Genomic DNA, 17,639 nt, shown 5'->3' with positions numbered 1-17,639 from the left:
AACCACTCGATAATTGCAACTACGCCAACCGAGTAATTGTCCCATAACTGCCCCATAACTGCCCCATAACTGCCCCATAACTGCCGCTTAATTGCCGCCTATTCGTCGCTTCCCTTCCGCTTAACTGCCCCCACCGAGATGGCGAGGAAACGGGGAGGGGCGCCGTCGTGGATGCGCGCGTTGCTGCTGGCGACGTTATTGACGATCTACCTGTGCAACGCGCTAGTGGCCCTAACGATAAACAAAGAAGACAGCTTCTTTGGTAAGCGTAAAAATGACGACCAAGTGAAGATCTCAACCGTCGTGTTCAATCTGCAAGACGAAAGGATGTACCTCAGTGAAGAATACTTTGAAAATCTTATGCCATTGCAGAATCTTCTAATGCTCTGTTTCAAATCGGACGAAAAAAGTGAAATCCTCAAAGAGGTAGGTATAGATAATGTTAGGACCCTTTTTTATGAAAATTTTAAAAATGAGGTGTATGAAAAAATCCTTCTCCTTTTTAAATTCATAAAAGAGAATTTTTCCGACCTGACCAAAAGGGTAAAAGAAGAAAAAGAAAAAAACTATCTCTCAGAAGAAGACTATCTATCCGATGAGAGATTACTTCACCTATTAGAAGATGTAATAACTAACGAAATAGAAAAAAATGCATTCTATTTTGAGAAACTAATTCAATTTATAACACTACGAAAATGTATTACGATACATACTTCTATGAATCTGGAGGATACAACAAACCCGATCGTCCTCATCATGAAAGTTGACCCACAAAAGAATCAAGTCCACTTCAAAATTACCAATTATCTATCCGAAATGGAAGAACAAGAAATATACGAGACAGTAATAAATGAAGGACAGGAGAAGGAAAAAGTACGCTTGCTAAAAAGTATATTAAACCCAATAAAGACAAATAGCCTAGTCATGAAAATGACGAAAAAGAAACCCTTACCGGTTAGTCACTTTCGAAATTTATGTACTAAACATAATTTCCAAGTCGCATCGGAAAATTGGGTAGAATACTTCTATACCCATAATGAGACCTTATGTCATGTCGAAACATGTGGGTCCGGCGATTGCCTCTTCCTCTCATTACAATATCTATTAGACAAAAATGGAGTAAGAACTAGTAACGTCGTCCCCAGTGTAAACGTCCCGGAGAGCTCCTTCATCCCTTGGTATGTACGAAATGTTAAGCAGACTGGCGATCCCAAATTTAATGTTACTGATTTGAGATATCTAAGCACATTTTATTTTATCAAATTCTTTCCTGGATATAATGAAGAAGACGAAATAGACGAGCATTTCATAAATGGACAATTTGACCTCCTCATCAATCTCGAGTTTACGAATTATTATTTGAAGAAGAATTACCTCTATAAAGTTATGCAGGGAAATAAAAGTAGTGAGAAAAAAAAGTCCGTTATGACGCTCATTTCGAACTATATGAATAAGTACCTCTTTTCTCGTGGACGGCCTCTGCTCGACGGCACCCAGGAGGACGAGGATGCGGACTGTAGCTCGAACACGTGCAAGAAGGGAAACACAGAGGGGGAAGAGGCCGGCGGCACTGCGGATGGTGGGAGCGACGGCCGAAGTGGAAATACGGATGGAAGTGGAAACGCGGATGGAAGTGGAGGCGGAAGCGCAGGCGGAACCGGAAGCGGAAGCAGAGGCCGAAGTGGAACCGGGTTGAGCTTAGACAAACGGGGCGGAGGGCCCATCAGAGGCCGAGAAGGAGACGGAGGCTATGACGATGGCGATGGCGACGTCCCGGGAGGCAACCACAACAGTGACAGAAGCAGAAGGGATGTGGGCCAGGGGAGAAAGAGTGACCACAGACCAGCCGTCAGACGCAGGGGAAGCACTAGCAGCATGACTGACAGCGGCAATTTCAGAAGCTCTGGCGGTAGGTCCACATTCGGCCTAACTGGCAGCAGTGGCAACCTCGCAAGTGGCAACCTCGCAAGTGGCAACCTGAGTAGAGGCGACGTGCAGGAAAAAAGTGCACCTCCCCTAAGTCCTCATGCCAGCGAGCGCTCCTTAAATTCGATCGCCCATCGGTGGCATGAATCCACCAACAGTCGCGCTGACGCCGCTGGGATAGGCTGGTCTGAGTCTGCCAACGCGATGCTCGGAGATGAAGACAAAGTGGTGAAATTGCTGAAGGTGGAAGAGGGAGGTGAGGGAAAAAAATTCACAAAGAACACATACCGGGGAGTGACCTACGCCGCGAAGGACTCCCCAGCTAAGAACACCACGGTGAAGCACAGAACCATTACTCTCTCGTTCAAAAGAGACAATACCAGCAGTGGTGACAGCGGAAGGGTGAAAATTCCCCCCGGAATGAGGAGCCCATCCCTCTCCCATGCATCCAGAGTCACTAAAACGCCGCTGCCGATCCCTGTAGATGCCAGTACGCACAAATATAAAGACAACAGAAGAAACATGGAAATACCCAATACAGAATCAGCGGCATCTATGAAGGATGAATACCAACGTGTAGTCGAGCCATACCCATCAGACAGTGAAAACAGCGAAAAAAGGGAATCCATCGATATTGTGAAGCCCAAAAGGCATTTTTCCAGCCAAGGGATTTTAGCAACCACGTCTGAAAGTCAACCTAAAAGGTCTGTCATGCGATTGACGTTAATTGAAAAAGAAAAAAAAAATCGCTTTCATGATGAAGCTATAACAGAATCGGGAGAATCCACCAACGCGACAGAGGAGAGTCAGATGGGAAGCCAAAAGGACAGCGAAATGGACAGTCAAATAGACAGTCAAATAGACAGTCAAATGGATAGCCAAATGGGTATCCAATTGGGTAGCCAAAAGGACAAAGACAATGACGAACAATATGGTCATAACGCGCTATCCGACCCAAATGCTAACAATGAGATGACCGATTATGATGACATCCTGGAAGAAGTGCATCAGGGGGGGTACCGAATCTACGAGCTCATTTTCTTCAAACTAGTGTCCCTATCAGCGAATAAAATGACCTATGATGAGTTAAAGAAGGTTAAAAGAAGAAACATGCATGAGCTAATCGGTGCAAATCTCAAATCTAAAGTAATCGGCTCTCATGTTTTTATGAAACAAATAACACAAGGTACCATACTTCCATTTTTTAATTACGTAAATATAAAGAACAAATTGAACAATGTCAATCGAAAGGAGAATTATGCTAATCGAGATCTCTACGTTATTATCACGGACACGACCTTCAATAAAAAGATTAAAAGACCAAAGGATGGATTACTCACCAGAAGTCTACTCTTTAAGCATAATGGAGACTGCATATCTTACTGGTCCATCAAGAACAATCATTACCACTTCACTTGCGACAATAAAGTCATTCAGACCAAGACGATTGAGGAAAAGGCATCTGCCTTTTTCTACGAGAGGACAAGGACAGGACACATCCACTGGGGGGATGAGACAGATTATGAAGGTTTCCAGAAAATGTTTAATATAGGATTAATTACTTTTATTAATAACAGTACCAAATTTTTTTTTCCTAAGGATATTTTCACAGATTACCCTGTGTACTTTCTGATCTACTTCTATTCTGGTATTCACTTCGAGCCGGGTATCCACTTCTCGGTGCAGAACGACCGGGAGATCTGGAACTCCGCCTACGAGAGCACTAGGATTCCGCCCTCCTTCCGGCAGGTGGACGCGCAATAGGTATCGCAGTACCGCGGTGCAGCGGCCACCATAGGTTCAAGTTCGAGTTAAAGATCCTTCAATGGGTTCCAGTTAGATCCGCTTTGGTCACTTCGACCCGTTTGGTCACTTCGACCCGTTTGGTCACGTCGACCCGTTTGGTCACGTCGACCCGTTTGGTCACTTCGACTCCTTTGCTGACTTGACCCCTATGCTGATTTCGTCCGCTTCCCTGCGACCCCCTTGCTCCCACCCCCTAACAGGGCGCAGCACTACGGCAGCCAACCATCAGATCATCAACCTCTGTTGTGCAGCTACCGCGTGGCGGAGAATCAAAAAAAAGAAGTTACCGCAAATCGCTTTCATTCGTCTAATTCGTTTTAAATTGTTCCTTTTTTTTTAAACCCGTCGATTGTTTGGTATGTTCGTGTAGTCTTTGTTTTCGTATCTTCATGGTTTCCGGCCACGCGTCGGCGTATGCCGTGTCTTCCCGTATATGTCTTTATCTTCCTGTATCTGTCTTTATGTCCCTATATCTATCTTTATCTTCCTGTATCTGTCTTTATATGTCTATATCTGTCTTTATCTTCCTGTATCTGTCTTTATATGTCTATATCTGTCTTTATCTGCTGTATCTGTCTTTATATGCCTGTATCTTCCTGCGCGCTGGTGGATCCCACGTCCCCTTTTTTGTGTGCCTTCGTCACCCCCCCCAAAAAACTTGTCTCTTTCAATTTGTCAAAAGATTTTTTTTGTAGAATGGGGAGAAATCAAATATGCAGGGAAGCGTGTCAGGCCCCAAGCACGAATGTGCTGATGTGATGACGTACGAATGTAGCGATGTACCGATGCACTGACGTACCGATGCACTGACGTACCGATGCACTGACGTACCGATGCACTGACGTACCAATGTTCGCATCGCCCCTCTCTGCGGCCGCCCCTATCCTACACCGCCGCGCCGCCTCCCCGCGGTGAAGAAAAAATAACTCGACTGCGGCTCCATGTAGAGAGAGCATATTTTAACTCCCTCCTGCGTAACCAAACCCGCAATGACCATCTTCGCACACACGCTACCACCCCCCATGTCGCAGACCAATCGGTGGAATGTGTTCTCCACTTTCCGCACCGTGTTGAAGAAAACGTCTGTGTGTGAATCTACATAGGAGGGTAAAAAATGCATCCCCTTCGCATCGTCGTACCCATCCATGTGTGTATCTCTCTCATCATGTGGCGCGTATAACTCAACACGCTTATTTGATTCCTTTTTAATGTCCCCATTCGGGGCTCTTTCACCAAAATGTAGGAGGTTCTTGTGTCTGCCGCACAGGAGGAAACTTCCCCTCGTCTTCTGTTTTAAATAATGAGAGTAAAATGGAAGGGGGGTTGTTCCTTCCCGTCCGCACACGGTCAGGTAACCTTCTCGAATGGGCTTCAATCCCAAACCGTAGAGAAAGGCAAATTCGAGGAAGTGCTCCCCCAGGCAGTTGTCCCTGAGGTAGTTGCTCTGCTTGCTGTCGTCCCGCTTGATATTGTCCTCCTTGCTGCTTCCCCCCTTGCTGCTACCCCCCCCGCTGCTGCCCCACGTACCACTCCGATGCTCCACCCTTCGAATGAAAAGAAAGTTCCAGAAAAAATACACAAAGTGGGACAGAGAAAATGGTTTCCTAAATCTATATTTTCGTTTCTTCCTCTCGATAAGTCTCTCGATTTGTTTTTCGTCCTTCACTTTTCTGTTTAGCAAAATTTTCTCCAGACAATTGGTGATCCCACCATCATCAAGGTGCTCATTTTTCATCTCCAGCAGGAGGGGTAACTCCTTTCGATATTTTATAAAGCTCTTTAAAACGACTAGGAATATAAATATGTGGTTGTGCGTGGACCCGTCCGTTCGGTTTCGAAGAAGGGCCTCCTTAATCCTGTGAGTGACGTTCCTTGGGTTGAGCATCGTGCACGATGTTCCGTCCGGGGGGGGGAAGCGGGGGGCACCTTTTAACTTTAGTTTTTCAGTCACGAAGGTTAAAAAGGGGCGATCACAATCGTTTCGGTTGTCACACTCACAGTAGCTGTGACGGCATATATGGCTGCTACTGTCCCAATGGCTTCCGCTGCAGCGTCTTCTGCTTCCGCGTTTTTCGCTGCCGCCTTCTCCACCTGCGCCTTCTCCACTGCCGCCTTCTCCACTGCCGCCTTCTCCACTGCCGCCTTCTCCACTGCCGCCTTCTCCACTGCCGCCCCCCCTTGCGCGAAAGTCCTGGTAGCACTTGGCCAAAAACACAATTTTGTCCCTCCACCCGCGCCCCCGAAGGTCACTGTAATGCACGCCACGTACGTATTCCTTCAGCTCATCATACAGAGACAGGGACAAGTGAGTATAAACCCCCCACTCGGATTTTTCTCTGCTTTTTTTTCCACAGGTCTGCATATATAGGTGCCCTCCCACACTAGCATGTACATAACCTAAGTACCCAGCCGCATGGCACGTTATAATTATTCTGCATTTCCTTCTACACATTCTTTCAACAGACAAATTGTTCTTTACAGACAAGTCACAGATAATCACATCGTATGTGTCCCCATTAGAATCCACCTCGTTCATGTATTTTAGTGGGTCTTTCACTAGGCATGTAATATTTGCTATCTGATTCATTTTCATCAAATTTTCTTTGACCACTTTGCATCTATACTCATTTATTATTTCATACCCTTTGGAGAAAATGTAATATTTTACGTCCTCTGTGGTTACACATGCATTGTCTACAATGGTGATATTCCTTATGCCGCTCAGCATCAACCCCTTTGCGACTTCCATGATGGTGAGGCTGCTCCCGAGTAGGCACACAGAGCTGCTCATCAGGATCTCCTGGTGCGTCGTTCCCCACAGGGAAATCTGTCTTCTGAATTGTTCGCCCTGCTCCATCTGGGGCGGGGGCAGTAGAGCGGTGCTGCGTTCTGCGGAGCTACGTTTTGCGGTGTTACATTTTGCGGAGCTACGTTTTGCGGTGTTACATTTTGCGTTGCTACGTTCGGCGGCACTCCACTTGCGACGCTTATATGGCCGTTTCGCCCACTATGCTTCCTCCCCAATTTGACGAACCTGCTACACTCCCTGCCGCACATAAAAAAATTCAGCTCTACTCTACTGTGCTGTAGGGTTTTTTTTTTTTCTTCTTCTTCCCTTTCCACCTCTTAGGGGGGAGTTCATTGGCCTTCTATTCATTTTCCCCCTTCACGTTACCCATGCGGGGAGGTAACGGCGAGCGATGTGGCACCCTACATAAGTACGCGCAAATGTGCATGTTGAAGAGGAAGGTGTGCCGCATGGACGCGGTAAAAAAAGAAGAAAAATGACAACGTCGCCTTTGCAAATTGTTCGTATGTGGCTTTAAAAGAGGGAAACCTGGTGATGCCTGTTTCTCCTTCTTTTTTTTTCCTCCCCAACGAGGTGCCCCTCCTTTCTACATTTTTTTATCACTCTGATTAAAAAATAAAGTTACCCGGAGGATGTTCTCACATCGGGAGGGGAGAAAACAAAAAATTGTCAGGTGGTACAAAAAAAAGGGAAAAAAAAAAAAAAAAAAAAAAAGAAAATATGCCTATATCCTTATGATGTAAAGAATAACGCGTCACAAGTGGGAAAATGTAAACATGAGTGGGATTAATGGGCCTATGGGTGGACGGATCCCACTTACCTTGCTGCCACGCACTTAAAACCCCATTAATTAAAACAACTTGGACGAAGTCTTCTCCTTCTTCATCCTTTTTTTCCTTCGATTTACGTCCTGCATATCGATGTAATTCCCCGTCTGCGTCTTCACGCCCATAATTCTCTCTCGCTCTCTTCTCTGCTGAATGTACCTCTTCATGGACTTCTTTCGAAACATGAGCTCTGGATAATGAACCTTGGGGCTCTTATCGAATTTACCTCCTAGCATTTTTACTTGATGATTTTCCACAATTTTTTTTTGAAATTTATCCAAGTGGGGTAGAGTCAACTTTCTAATTTCGTGAACCACATTCATGAAATCTTTTTTGGCTTCCATTTTTTCTTTAAAAATATTTTTTCTATTTTGTCTGGTGTCACGATCAGGGGTGTGCTTCTTGGTTTTTTCTTTTGCTGCCTCATATGATGGATTTTCCCATCCATTGAGCTTCCCGTTGTTCACTGCATTTGCCTCTGTCTCTTTCGCAAGGGGGTTTCTCCGTTTGGGAGCCTCTTCTTCGTCCTCTCTATGATTTGTCCCCTTTGAAGCTTTCTGTCTATCCTCCTCTTCTTTCTTCTGTTTATCATTCCTGGGGTAAAAGTTGTCCTTCTCATTTTGGGTAGTTAGGTCTCCATTTGGGTGATTTCTTCTCTTTTTCGCTTTTCCTTTCTTCCCTACGTTTTCGTTCCCCGTCGTTTGGGTGCCTTCCCCATCGCTATAATTTCCACTGGAGGTTCCACCATTGGGACTTTCACAGATGGGATTGGCACCCCTACCAACACAAGCGTCCTGATGATTCATCTGATGAGGCAGCATTCGAGGGTGGAAGTGTCTCACCCTTTTTCCTCCCCATTCATGATTCGCCTCACCTTCCGATTCCTCCGAAGGATTCACCACCCCCTTATCACGTGTTCCAATCTGCTCCCCTCCGATATCCTCCTTTTCATTGCCGGAATTGGGGGCGAACCCCCACAGTTCGTCCATATACCTCTGCAAATCATTTTCGTCTTTTCCCCCTTGGGCTTTTTTCCCCGGTATGCTCTGCTCCCCCTTCTTCATTTCTGCTCCTCAATTGAGTAGAGAGTATGCCTTTAGAGGAGCTTCAAATTGTTAACTTCTTTTTTTTTTTGGGGGGCAGCATGGTACGGCCATAAATATGCCGTTACTGGGGCGCCGTTCGTTTGTGCGTTTCTTCGCTTCCTAGCTTTTTTCCTTTGCCACCACCTTTTGGAGGGTTCATTCCGCTTGCATTCTGGGAAAATTGGCAGGTTCGCAATTGTTGGCAATTTTTAAAAAGATAGTTTCTTTTTTCTTCTTTTTGCTTTTTTTTTCTTTCTGCTTTTTTTTTTTTTTCTGGGGAGACGTGTAAGGATAATAGGGCGCCCCAAATGACAGTGTCGAGAAGGCCGCGCGAGAGAAGAAACGCCAACGCAGTTGTGCGGCAAACCGCGTAATCACGTCCTGACCCACTTAGCACTGGCGCGATTCTTCAACTTTTCCATCACGCAATTATGTGGTTTCCCGCTACTTACCTGCTTCGAATTTTCTCAACTACGTAATCGCCAACCAGCTGACCGCGCAAAAGGCAGATAAAATTCCTCAGCGCAGAATTCCAAAGTTGCAAAGGATTCCATTCCCACTTTGCTCATTTCCCACTCGATAGACCCCACGACAAACGCAGAAAAATACCCCAAAAATACGCAAAAAGTACACAGAAAATAACGCAGAAAAATACGCAAAAAGTACACAGAAAATAACGCAGAAAAATACGCAAGCAGAATTTTTTACATAGGAACAACTACTTGCAGCCTTCCTTGCCGTCCCAGACTTTTCCCTACTGGGAAAAAACGCTGTGTCATCGCGCAAGTGCATGAGGTAAGCCCATAGGTGTGTAGATACAGGAATAAGGCCTTTCCCCACGGATAGGCATCACTGGCTAGGAAGAGGTTGTCCCTACCTCCTTGCGCATTGTTCATTTTTTTCTCATTTCGGAAGAACCCCCACCCCCTAACGATACAAAATCTCTGTGGAACAAAATGGCGGTGACGAATAAGAAGTTGCAAAAAATTATGACCCAGCCTATAGTAAAAAAAGAAAAAAAAAAAAGGAAAGGAAAAGAAAAAGCCCAGCGGTCGCACAAAGCGGTGTCGCAAAGAGCACTGCTGTTACGTGTCATCCGTACCACTCCATTTGTTCCCCCTTGTGCTCCTCCTTTTATCTCCCTGTACCCCCTTTCGCAGAACCAAATTTTCAGATTTTTCACGAACAAAACGGTGGTCCAAATTTGGCTCTATGATAAACCAGACACCCGCATTGAGGGAAAAATTCTGGTAATTAAGGCGTTTGCGCCGCGACACCAGGAGCGGATGGCCATACGTACGTGAATGCTCATATGGACGTAACGTTTATGTACCTATATGCACACCTTCGTCACACGTTCGTCGCACTCAGACACACTTCCTACCGTCCGCGCTTCACCACTTTACAGGGCTTCGATGAATACATGAACATGGTGCTAGACGAGTCAGCAGAAGTTTCAGTTAAGAAGAACACGAGAAAGGACTTGGGCAAGATTCTTCTCAAGGGGGACACTATCACGCTAATAATGGAAGCGTAAGAAATAGAGCGAGAAATGGGAACAATGTTTATTGCATATGTTCGAAGTGTCTATTTGGAACGCCTGTTGCTGTGACAGTTTCCCCCCTTTACACATGCCCTTTTTTTTTGTCCTTATGATTAAAATATTACCTATTTGACCCCTCCTGAATTTAATTTTTTTTTTTTTTTCTTTCTGTATTTCCTCTTTTATAGGAAAAAGGTGGAAGAAGAGTAGGTGGTTCGAATTTTTCACTCTCCAGCGATTCCACATTCCAGCCTCACCTTGTGACCAAACCTTTTGAAGGATTTGTTAACTAGTCCTTTACGACTCTGCTCCCCAAGGGGGGCTTTATATGGGTACGAATATTTGTGGTGCGAATAAAGCATTCGCCCCTTCCGTTTGTCGCATTTGATTTAAAAAAAAAACACCCCCATTTTTACGTCTCTTTTATTTTTATTTTATTATTATTTTTCCCCCCTTTTTTGAATGATTAAAATCTGACCAATGTATAATCACATCACCACATAACATTGTGTCATTAAAACGCTTCATTGTAAAGCTCCACCAAAACAACCCCTCTCTGACGAATTTCGTATTTCCCCATTTGCTTAACACTGCTGCGGGTAATTAAAAGGCATTAGCTTCAGGTCCAACTGGAGAAGAGACGCCAGTTGGTGCCTTTCGTGTCAGTGGAGATTCGTTTGGTAAGTGCGACCATCTATCCGTACATACGTATGTGCTTCCTCCATCCCTGGGTGCTTCTTTTTGGGGCGAATATGATGGCGACCATTTTTTAACCAATCAAAAGGGGATGATAAAAAGGGATGGGGGAATTCACCACAGCTCTGCAACGTGTCTTTCGTAAGAAGACATTTCACTACAGCAACATGTCAGCAGAATAAATTGAGGTCATTTTCATTTTTTTTCTTTTTATCCCTCATGGTCAAAAATGTAAATACTATACATGCATAGAACTTCCACGTATGCATGCGCATACCGTTTGGTTCCCTCCAGTTGTGCATTATGTTCTGCCCACGATAGAAGCTACCATCACGCAGGGGGAGTGGAGGAGCCCATCCTTTTCTCCTTCCCACTGTAAGTACCTCCAAGCAAAATATGGCACATTTAGCTGTTTTGCCAAAAAGTAAAAAATCACCTTGCAGTGAGCCGAGATCACGCCACTGCACTCCAGTCTGGATGACAGAGTGAGACCCTGTCTAAAAAAAAAAAAAAAAAAAGAGAGAAAAATTTTACCAATCACCAATTAGTTGATACCCATCTGGTGATCCCCACCTGGCAATGAAAAAACCTCAACCGCGGGGCGGCGAACGGGGCCAGGGAAAAGCGGAGCCTACACTGAGACCATTAATTAACGCATGCAAAAGAAAAGTGCTACTGAATCCACTAAACAAAGCTAAACAGAAAAAAAAAAAAAAAGGGGAAAATTGCACCAAGTTTATATCGGCAAAATAGAACTCGCGGCAGAAATTAAAATGTCGTTCGTTCAAAAGCGCCAAAGTAAAAACCATAGCGACATGCTCCCCCTGGGTAGAAGAAACCCGCTCGAGCACAATCACAAATTCAACGAAGCATATCTTTACATCTTCACACATGTTCAGCGATCTACTCCCCATCCTGAGATACCCTAAAAATTTCGGCAGCCACTTTTACAAACAACATTCCTGCTCATCAGCAATTCTGAACAAGAATAAAAATATCATTTGCCCAGTTAACTGTAAACAGTCCTTCACCAAAATGAGCGAGAAAAAGGAGCATGTGATGGAGGGCGAAAGGAAAGTCGCCAGCAACCAGCAGGCCAAGTAAGCTAACCACACTTCGAGGGAGATGCGATTGGGGGGGGCCACCCCCTCCCCTACGCCTTACCCCTTTTGTGCCTTCGCCGTATGTGTGGGTGATAGGTGGCATATGCGCGTGCATAGAGTAGAGCGCCAAAAAGAGCATCCCCAAGCGGACACATCCCTGCCGCGTTGCGGTTTGCCATGTTGCCATGTTGCCCCGTTACCGCTCCGCCCCGTTACCGCTTCACTACTTCACCGCCGCACCACAGGGACAAGAAAAAGGAAGAGGAGGCGGAGGTCGACCCACGGCTGTACTACGAGAACAGGTCCAAGTTCATCCTGGAGCAGAAGGCCAAGGGAATCAACCCCTACCCACACAAATTTGAGAGGACGATAACCCTGCCAGAATTTGTGGAAAAGTACCAACACCTGGCGAGCGGAGAACACCTGGAAGATACCCCTCTAAATGTGACAGGAAGAATAATGAGGGTGTCCGCCTCAGGACAGAAGCTGCGCTTTTTCGACTTGGTTGGCGATGGAGCCAAAATACAAGTGCTAGCCAACTTTGCATTCCATGACCATACCAAGTCAAATTTCGCAGAATCGTACGACAAGATAAGGCGAGGAGATATCGTAGGAATCGTGGGATTCCCGGGAAAAAGCAAAAAGGGAGAGTTAAGTATATTCCCAAAAGAAACCATAATCCTCTCTGCCTGTCTCCACATGCTGCCAATGAAGTATGGATTAAAGGACATAGAAATTAGGTGCCGACAGAGGTATCTAGATTTAATGATAAACGAATCCACCAGAAGTACCTTCATTACCAGAACAAGGATTATTAACTATCTTAGAAATTTTCTCAACGATAGAGGATTCATAGAAGTAGAAACTCCAACCATGAATTTAGTAGCAGGAGGTGCAAATGCCAAGCCATTTATTACCCACCATAATGACTTAAACTTGGATCTGTTCCTCCGCATCGCCACAGAGTTACCTCTAAAAATGCTAATCGTAGGAGGCATAGACAAGGTGTACGAAATAGGAAAGGTATTCCGAAATGAAGGCATCGATAATACCCATAACCCTGAATTTACCTCATGTGAATTCTACTGGGCTTATGCAGATTTTTACGATCTCATAAAATGGTCTGAAGATTTTTTCTCCACTCTAGTTATGCACTTATTTGGGACATACAAAATTTTGTATAATAAAGATGGGCCAGACAAAGATCCCGTAGAAATAGATTTCACCCCTCCATATCCTAAAGTTTCCATCGTCGAAGAGTTAGAAAAATTAACTAACACAAAATTAGAACAACCATTTGATTCTCCAGAAACGATAAACAAAATGATTCACTTGATTAAAGAAAACAAAATCGAAATGCCAAACCCTCCAACTGCTGCAAAACTGCTGGATCAGCTAGCTTCCCATTTTATAGAAAATAAATATCCTGATAGACCATTTTTCATTATTGAGCACCCACAAATTATGAGTCCCTTAGCCAAATATCATAGATCCAAACCGGGATTAACTGAACGGCTCGAAATGTTTATCTGTGGGAAGGAAGTCCTAAATGCCTACACCGAATTGAATGACCCTTTTATACAGAGGGAATGCTTTTCAGCGCAACTAAAGGATAGGGAAAAGGGAGATGCAGAGGCCTTTCAGTTTGATGCTGCATTTTGTACTTCCCTGGAATATGGACTTCCCCCCACCGGTGGCCTTGGCCTGGGTATCGACCGAATCACTATGTTCCTAACGAATAAGAATTGTATCAAGGATGTGATCCTCTTCCCAACCATGCGCCCCGCGAGTTAATTTGGCCTTCGCGCGACGTCCTCTCGTGGACATTATTTTCCTTCCCCTCTTCGCGTTGCTTTTTTTTTTTTTTTTTTTTTTTCCAATCACCTCCCTGCGCATTCTGTACGTACACATTGGCACGTTTGTCTACGCTTCTCACTCATCACCCCCCAATTTGTAACCACCCCCTAGCTCAAATGCACGTATACCATCTGCCACACAGTACGTACCATTCTCCGTGCGGCGCTGCTGCCCCGCGCGCATATTTCGCCCCGACGTCCAGAAGTTAAACTCTTCAAAAAGGACGAACTTGTAATTATAATACTATGGTTGTATGTACAAAGCGAAGAACTGCTGGGCGCCTCGTTTGTATTTCTTTACCTGGCGGAGTGCCGCTGGAACCGTTATGTGAACCGCAGCTGTAGGACTTACCTCATTTGTTCCTTGCCCATTTTCTGCCGTCCCCCCAGAGCACTGATATTTGCCATTCCAGCGCTCGCGCCTTTCCGGCAAAGGCTGTTACGCACGTAGCTGCTCTGTCCACCTTTCAACTCAACGGGGTCAAACGGTTAACCGTAACTACCATTTGATACCTAGCGCTGTGTCTTACCGCTGTGTCTTACCGCCGCGTTTTAACGCCGCCTTCTAACGCCCCCTCTCCCCAATGACGGACAAGGACGCGACCTCCTGCGACGTGGTGCACTTCCTGAAAAACTTCGAAGACTTAGAAAAATCCTACGAACATCTCCTCAACCGGAAAAAACAAAACGAGCTGAGACTCACTGAGGCGCTCAGGAGTCTTGACGAAATGAAGCAGCAGTACGAACAGGAAAAAAAAAGTACAACAACTTTTTTTTAAGAGGAAAAAAAAAAAAAAAAAAAAAAAACCGAACAAATCACATGACCCGTTTAGGCAAAAATGTGTGCACATTCTTCGCTTTCTCGAAATAGCTTGCTCATCATTTTTGCTAACCTTTCCAGAGAATTTCGAAATGTCAATTGCTATAGGGGAGCACACAGATAAGCTAATAAAAAAGCACAGTTACGCGGAAAGGTCCGTCCCAAGGACTGTTTCTCCACCTTTCCTAATTTTTCTGATCGCTCAAAGTTGTGAGAAAAGAAGCGTCTGTTTTTACATTCCTGTGTGTACACCAAGCATGCGAAGCAGCTATAGGTACATTTCTTCCCCCTCTCCTACACAAATTCCTCCCCGGACTGAAACCAAAACAGCTACGACTTCGTGAAAAGGCAGAACGATGATTTTAAAGAAAAAATCGAATCTCTGCGGAGGGAAAAGGAGCAGGGTATGCGCGAGGAGGCGACACCAATAGCACATCCCTGCATAGGGGAGAGGTGTGCCCCAAAGGCATTCGACTACGTATTAGCGTCATTCCAACCATACCCCCGCTACATCCTCTCCACACACTGGATCAATTCCAATTGCGCTGCCGATTCATCCCCGTTCAGACAAGCTGCTCATGGAGGAGAGAACAAAAGCGCTGGAGATGATGAAACAGAGAGAAGTGGAAGAATACGATAGCAAGCTGGTCAAAAAAAAAAAAAAAATGACAACATAAAAACGTTTAACAAGATGCTACACAAATGAAAAATATAAAATGGTTTACACAAAATGTCTTCCCCTCTTCTGGGCTTACAGCTACATATGCATTTCTTTTCCATGCAGAGAGAGAACAAAAATAAATTGCTCCAACTAGAGAGTCAAATAGTAGAGCTTGACTTGGACATCGTATCAAAGGAGTAAGAAGAAGAGTCTTGCATATCTTAAAGATTCAGATGGTGTCGCAGAGAAATAACATTTGCAATTACATGTGCACAGTACACTAAGAAATAATTCACTTGCTCTTCCTTTCCCCACGCTACCTGCAAACTACAGCGAGGAGATAAACAAACTCTCCTCACTATTAAAAGAAATTAAAAAAGAACACGAAACGGAGAAGCTGGAGTACGAGCTGAAGATAAAAGACTTGATTAAAGAAAAAGATGAAATCAATAGGAAAAATAAGGTACAATAGTTAGTCCCTTCTATGACTTTTCCTTTTTTTTGTTCTGCCTCTTTGTCATCTGAGCGGGTCGTTACATTTTGTGACCGTTTGAGCGTCTCTCGGAGGTGTGTACACCTACGCCTGCCCTATCGATCCAGCAAGCTGTCCAAACAACGTCCCCTTTTAGGAGGCCATGCGGGACATAATAAATGACACTGGGAGTCACGCCTTGAAAAATTTAAAAAACAAGCTCCACATACTCCAGCAGGTTACCCAAAAAAGGGACTTCCTAAGCGAATTATACATACATGCATGCATCGATCAATCCATCCATAGGTACATCTCCCTCTCACACATGCTATTCATCCTCCCCCGTAATGTACATCCCCACTTGTGCAGAAATACAACAAGATGGAAAAGGAAAATTCCAATTTGAAAAGGACCATAAACAAAGCCGAGAAAAAAAAAAGCAGCAGTGCACAAGACCGCAAAAAAACTGGATGTATCAAAAGCTTATATAAAATATAAAAGGGTTATTTCAGAAAGGGGACGGCAAAATGTCTCTGCTACTTTTTTTTTTTTTTTTTCCGCAATTTTAACTGTGTGCAAAATAGAGGTGATGTTAACCTAGTCATCCCGCCAGAGAGGTAAAACGAATGATGTGGGCCCAAGAGGGGGTAAGGAAGCCATGCAACTTCACATTTAACAGTCCCACACATCGTTACATTTTGGCATATGATCTGTAAGGGAGAGCGTCCTGGTGGGGAGATTAATTTTTTTTTTGAGAGTTCCACCTCCGTAGCGTTTACTTAATAGCTAAGGGGGAGGAAAACAATGCCAATCGTTCCAAACCCTATCGACGTATTGAGAAAGCATCTGCCGAACAAAGTTGACCTCTCTATGAAGCGTTGGCGCGCGAGAGGAGGCAAAACTACGGGACGCTGCTCATGTGAGGAAGGGCACTCCCACAAGCAGTAGTTCCCAGCAAATGAGTACTCCATTTTGGCGCTATTTCGAAAAGCTAACAAGGGAAGGTCAAGGAGAAGAGCAAAAGTCAGTCAAAGTGATACCACCTTAACGTACACCCCGCTAAGGTAAAAAAAAGTCACGCTCCGGATGTTCCTCACGCATTGCTCGCCTAATTTTGTTTTTTTCCCCCACCCTCCAATGTAATCCCACAAACGGTACAACCCGCACAATCGGCACAATCGGCACAACCGGCACAATAGGCACAACCCGCACAACACAGCAATAATGACATTGAAATTTCTGCTTTTACTTTTTCTTCACCGTTTTGCGGGCAAATGCTTTTCCATGAAGAGACCACTCACGAGTAGCCCTCGAAATTCACCTGTCCTACTCCACAGCGCAAATTCGAAGGCCCTCCAAAACGGCAGCAACTACTTTTTCTGCGCTGCCAAAAGAAAACACCCCGCAGGTAGTAACAAATTCAGTTTGCGCGAAAAAAAAGAAGATGAAAATAGCGAACCGTCCAGAAATAATTCCCCCAATTCAAACATATTTCGAAACAAATACAACTACGTTCCTTCACTACAAGAAGTCAAAGCGGACATAGACAATTTCAAAAGAGAAAAATCTTTTTACTTCACGGAACACAGTATACTCGAAGCCATCAGTGTAGAAAATAACATCGTCGTTGTCAATATTGAGGGCATGTTTTTCGAAGATATTAACGTAGTATTCGCAGAAGTAACCAAGTATCTGCTCAATAAGCATTTGGGCATTTTGGGCGTACACCCCTACAACATCAAGTCGCTCAACATAGGAAAAGGGGAAACTTAAATCGAGCACCTCACAGGCCAGCTGGCGTTGCATACCCTGTACCTTTTCGTAGCAGAGGGCTATTCGTTCTCCTGCAAAAAATTGTTGGCTATATTCTTCAAAAGCGGTGGCTTCCCTGCGCAGTTTTTTTCAGACATTTTGTTTTTCCAAATGAAGAGATTACCTTGTTTGCATTTTGTTTGGGAAAGCGATCTGGCTGTTCATATTTTTTTTTTGAAATCTGTTTAGCTGTCTAGCTGTTTAGCTTTTTTTTTTTTTTTTT

The 17,639-nt window shown here is 44.6% G+C and overlaps 7 protein-coding genes across 7 annotated transcripts; 5 read left to right on the top strand and 2 right to left on the bottom strand.

Moving 5' to 3' along the window:
- Nucleotides 1–138: 138 nt before the first annotated feature.
- Nucleotides 139–3,690, top strand: C922_01994 (hypothetical protein; the record flags this gene model as incomplete). The annotated part of the gene is made up of 1 exon (XM_008817593.1): nt 139–3,690. One exon carries the CDS (start codon nt 139–141, stop codon nt 3,688–3,690), a length of 3,552 nt encoding a protein of 1,183 aa, XP_008815815.1.
- Nucleotides 3,691–4,612: 922 nt separating this feature from the next.
- C922_01993 (hypothetical protein) lies at nt 4,613–6,589 on the bottom strand (the record flags this gene model as incomplete). The annotated part of the gene is made up of 1 exon (XM_008817592.1): nt 4,613–6,589. The coding sequence occupies one exon, from the start codon at nt 6,587–6,589 to the stop codon at nt 4,613–4,615; it is 1,977 nt and encodes a 658-aa protein (XP_008815814.1).
- Nucleotides 6,590–7,391: 802 nt separating this feature from the next.
- Nucleotides 7,392–8,432, bottom strand: C922_01992 (hypothetical protein; the record flags this gene model as incomplete). The annotated part of the gene is made up of 1 exon (XM_008817591.1): nt 7,392–8,432. One exon carries the CDS (start codon nt 8,430–8,432, stop codon nt 7,392–7,394), a length of 1,041 nt encoding a protein of 346 aa, XP_008815813.1.
- Nucleotides 8,433–9,409: 977 nt separating this feature from the next.
- On the top strand, nt 9,410–9,990 carry C922_01991 (small nuclear ribonucleoprotein E; the record flags this gene model as incomplete). Its single annotated transcript, XM_008817590.1, has 3 exons — nt 9,410–9,457; nt 9,614–9,703; nt 9,862–9,990. 3 exons carry the CDS (start codon nt 9,410–9,412, stop codon nt 9,988–9,990), a joined length of 267 nt encoding a protein of 88 aa, XP_008815812.1.
- A 1,593-nt stretch (nt 9,991–11,583) lies between these two features.
- C922_01990 (lysyl-tRNA synthetase, class II) lies at nt 11,584–13,589 on the top strand (the record flags this gene model as incomplete). The annotated part of the gene is made up of 2 exons (XM_008817589.1): nt 11,584–11,792; nt 12,041–13,589. 2 exons carry the CDS (start codon nt 11,584–11,586, stop codon nt 13,587–13,589), a joined length of 1,758 nt encoding a protein of 585 aa, XP_008815811.1.
- A 646-nt stretch (nt 13,590–14,235) lies between these two features.
- On the top strand, nt 14,236–16,102 carry C922_01989 (hypothetical protein; the record flags this gene model as incomplete). Its single annotated transcript, XM_008817588.1, has 8 exons — nt 14,236–14,410; nt 14,553–14,625; nt 14,802–14,875; nt 15,039–15,118; nt 15,256–15,329; nt 15,466–15,595; nt 15,762–15,842; nt 15,974–16,102. The coding sequence occupies 8 exons, from the start codon at nt 14,236–14,238 to the stop codon at nt 16,100–16,102; spliced, it is 816 nt and encodes a 271-aa protein (XP_008815810.1).
- A 786-nt stretch (nt 16,103–16,888) lies between these two features.
- Nucleotides 16,889–17,377, top strand: C922_01988 (hypothetical protein; the record flags this gene model as incomplete). Its single annotated transcript, XM_008817587.1, has 1 exon — nt 16,889–17,377. One exon carries the CDS (start codon nt 16,889–16,891, stop codon nt 17,375–17,377), a length of 489 nt encoding a protein of 162 aa, XP_008815809.1.
- Nucleotides 17,378–17,639: the final 262 nt, after the last annotated feature.

The sequence above is a fragment of the Plasmodium inui genome, assembly GCF_000524495.1.
Source record: "Plasmodium inui San Antonio 1 unplaced genomic scaffold supercont1.6, whole genome shotgun sequence".
Taxonomy (NCBI): domain Eukaryota; phylum Apicomplexa; class Aconoidasida; order Haemosporida; family Plasmodiidae; genus Plasmodium; species Plasmodium inui.
The sequence above is the reverse complement of the archived record's forward strand: the minus strand, read 5'-3'. Positions and strand labels throughout refer to the sequence as shown.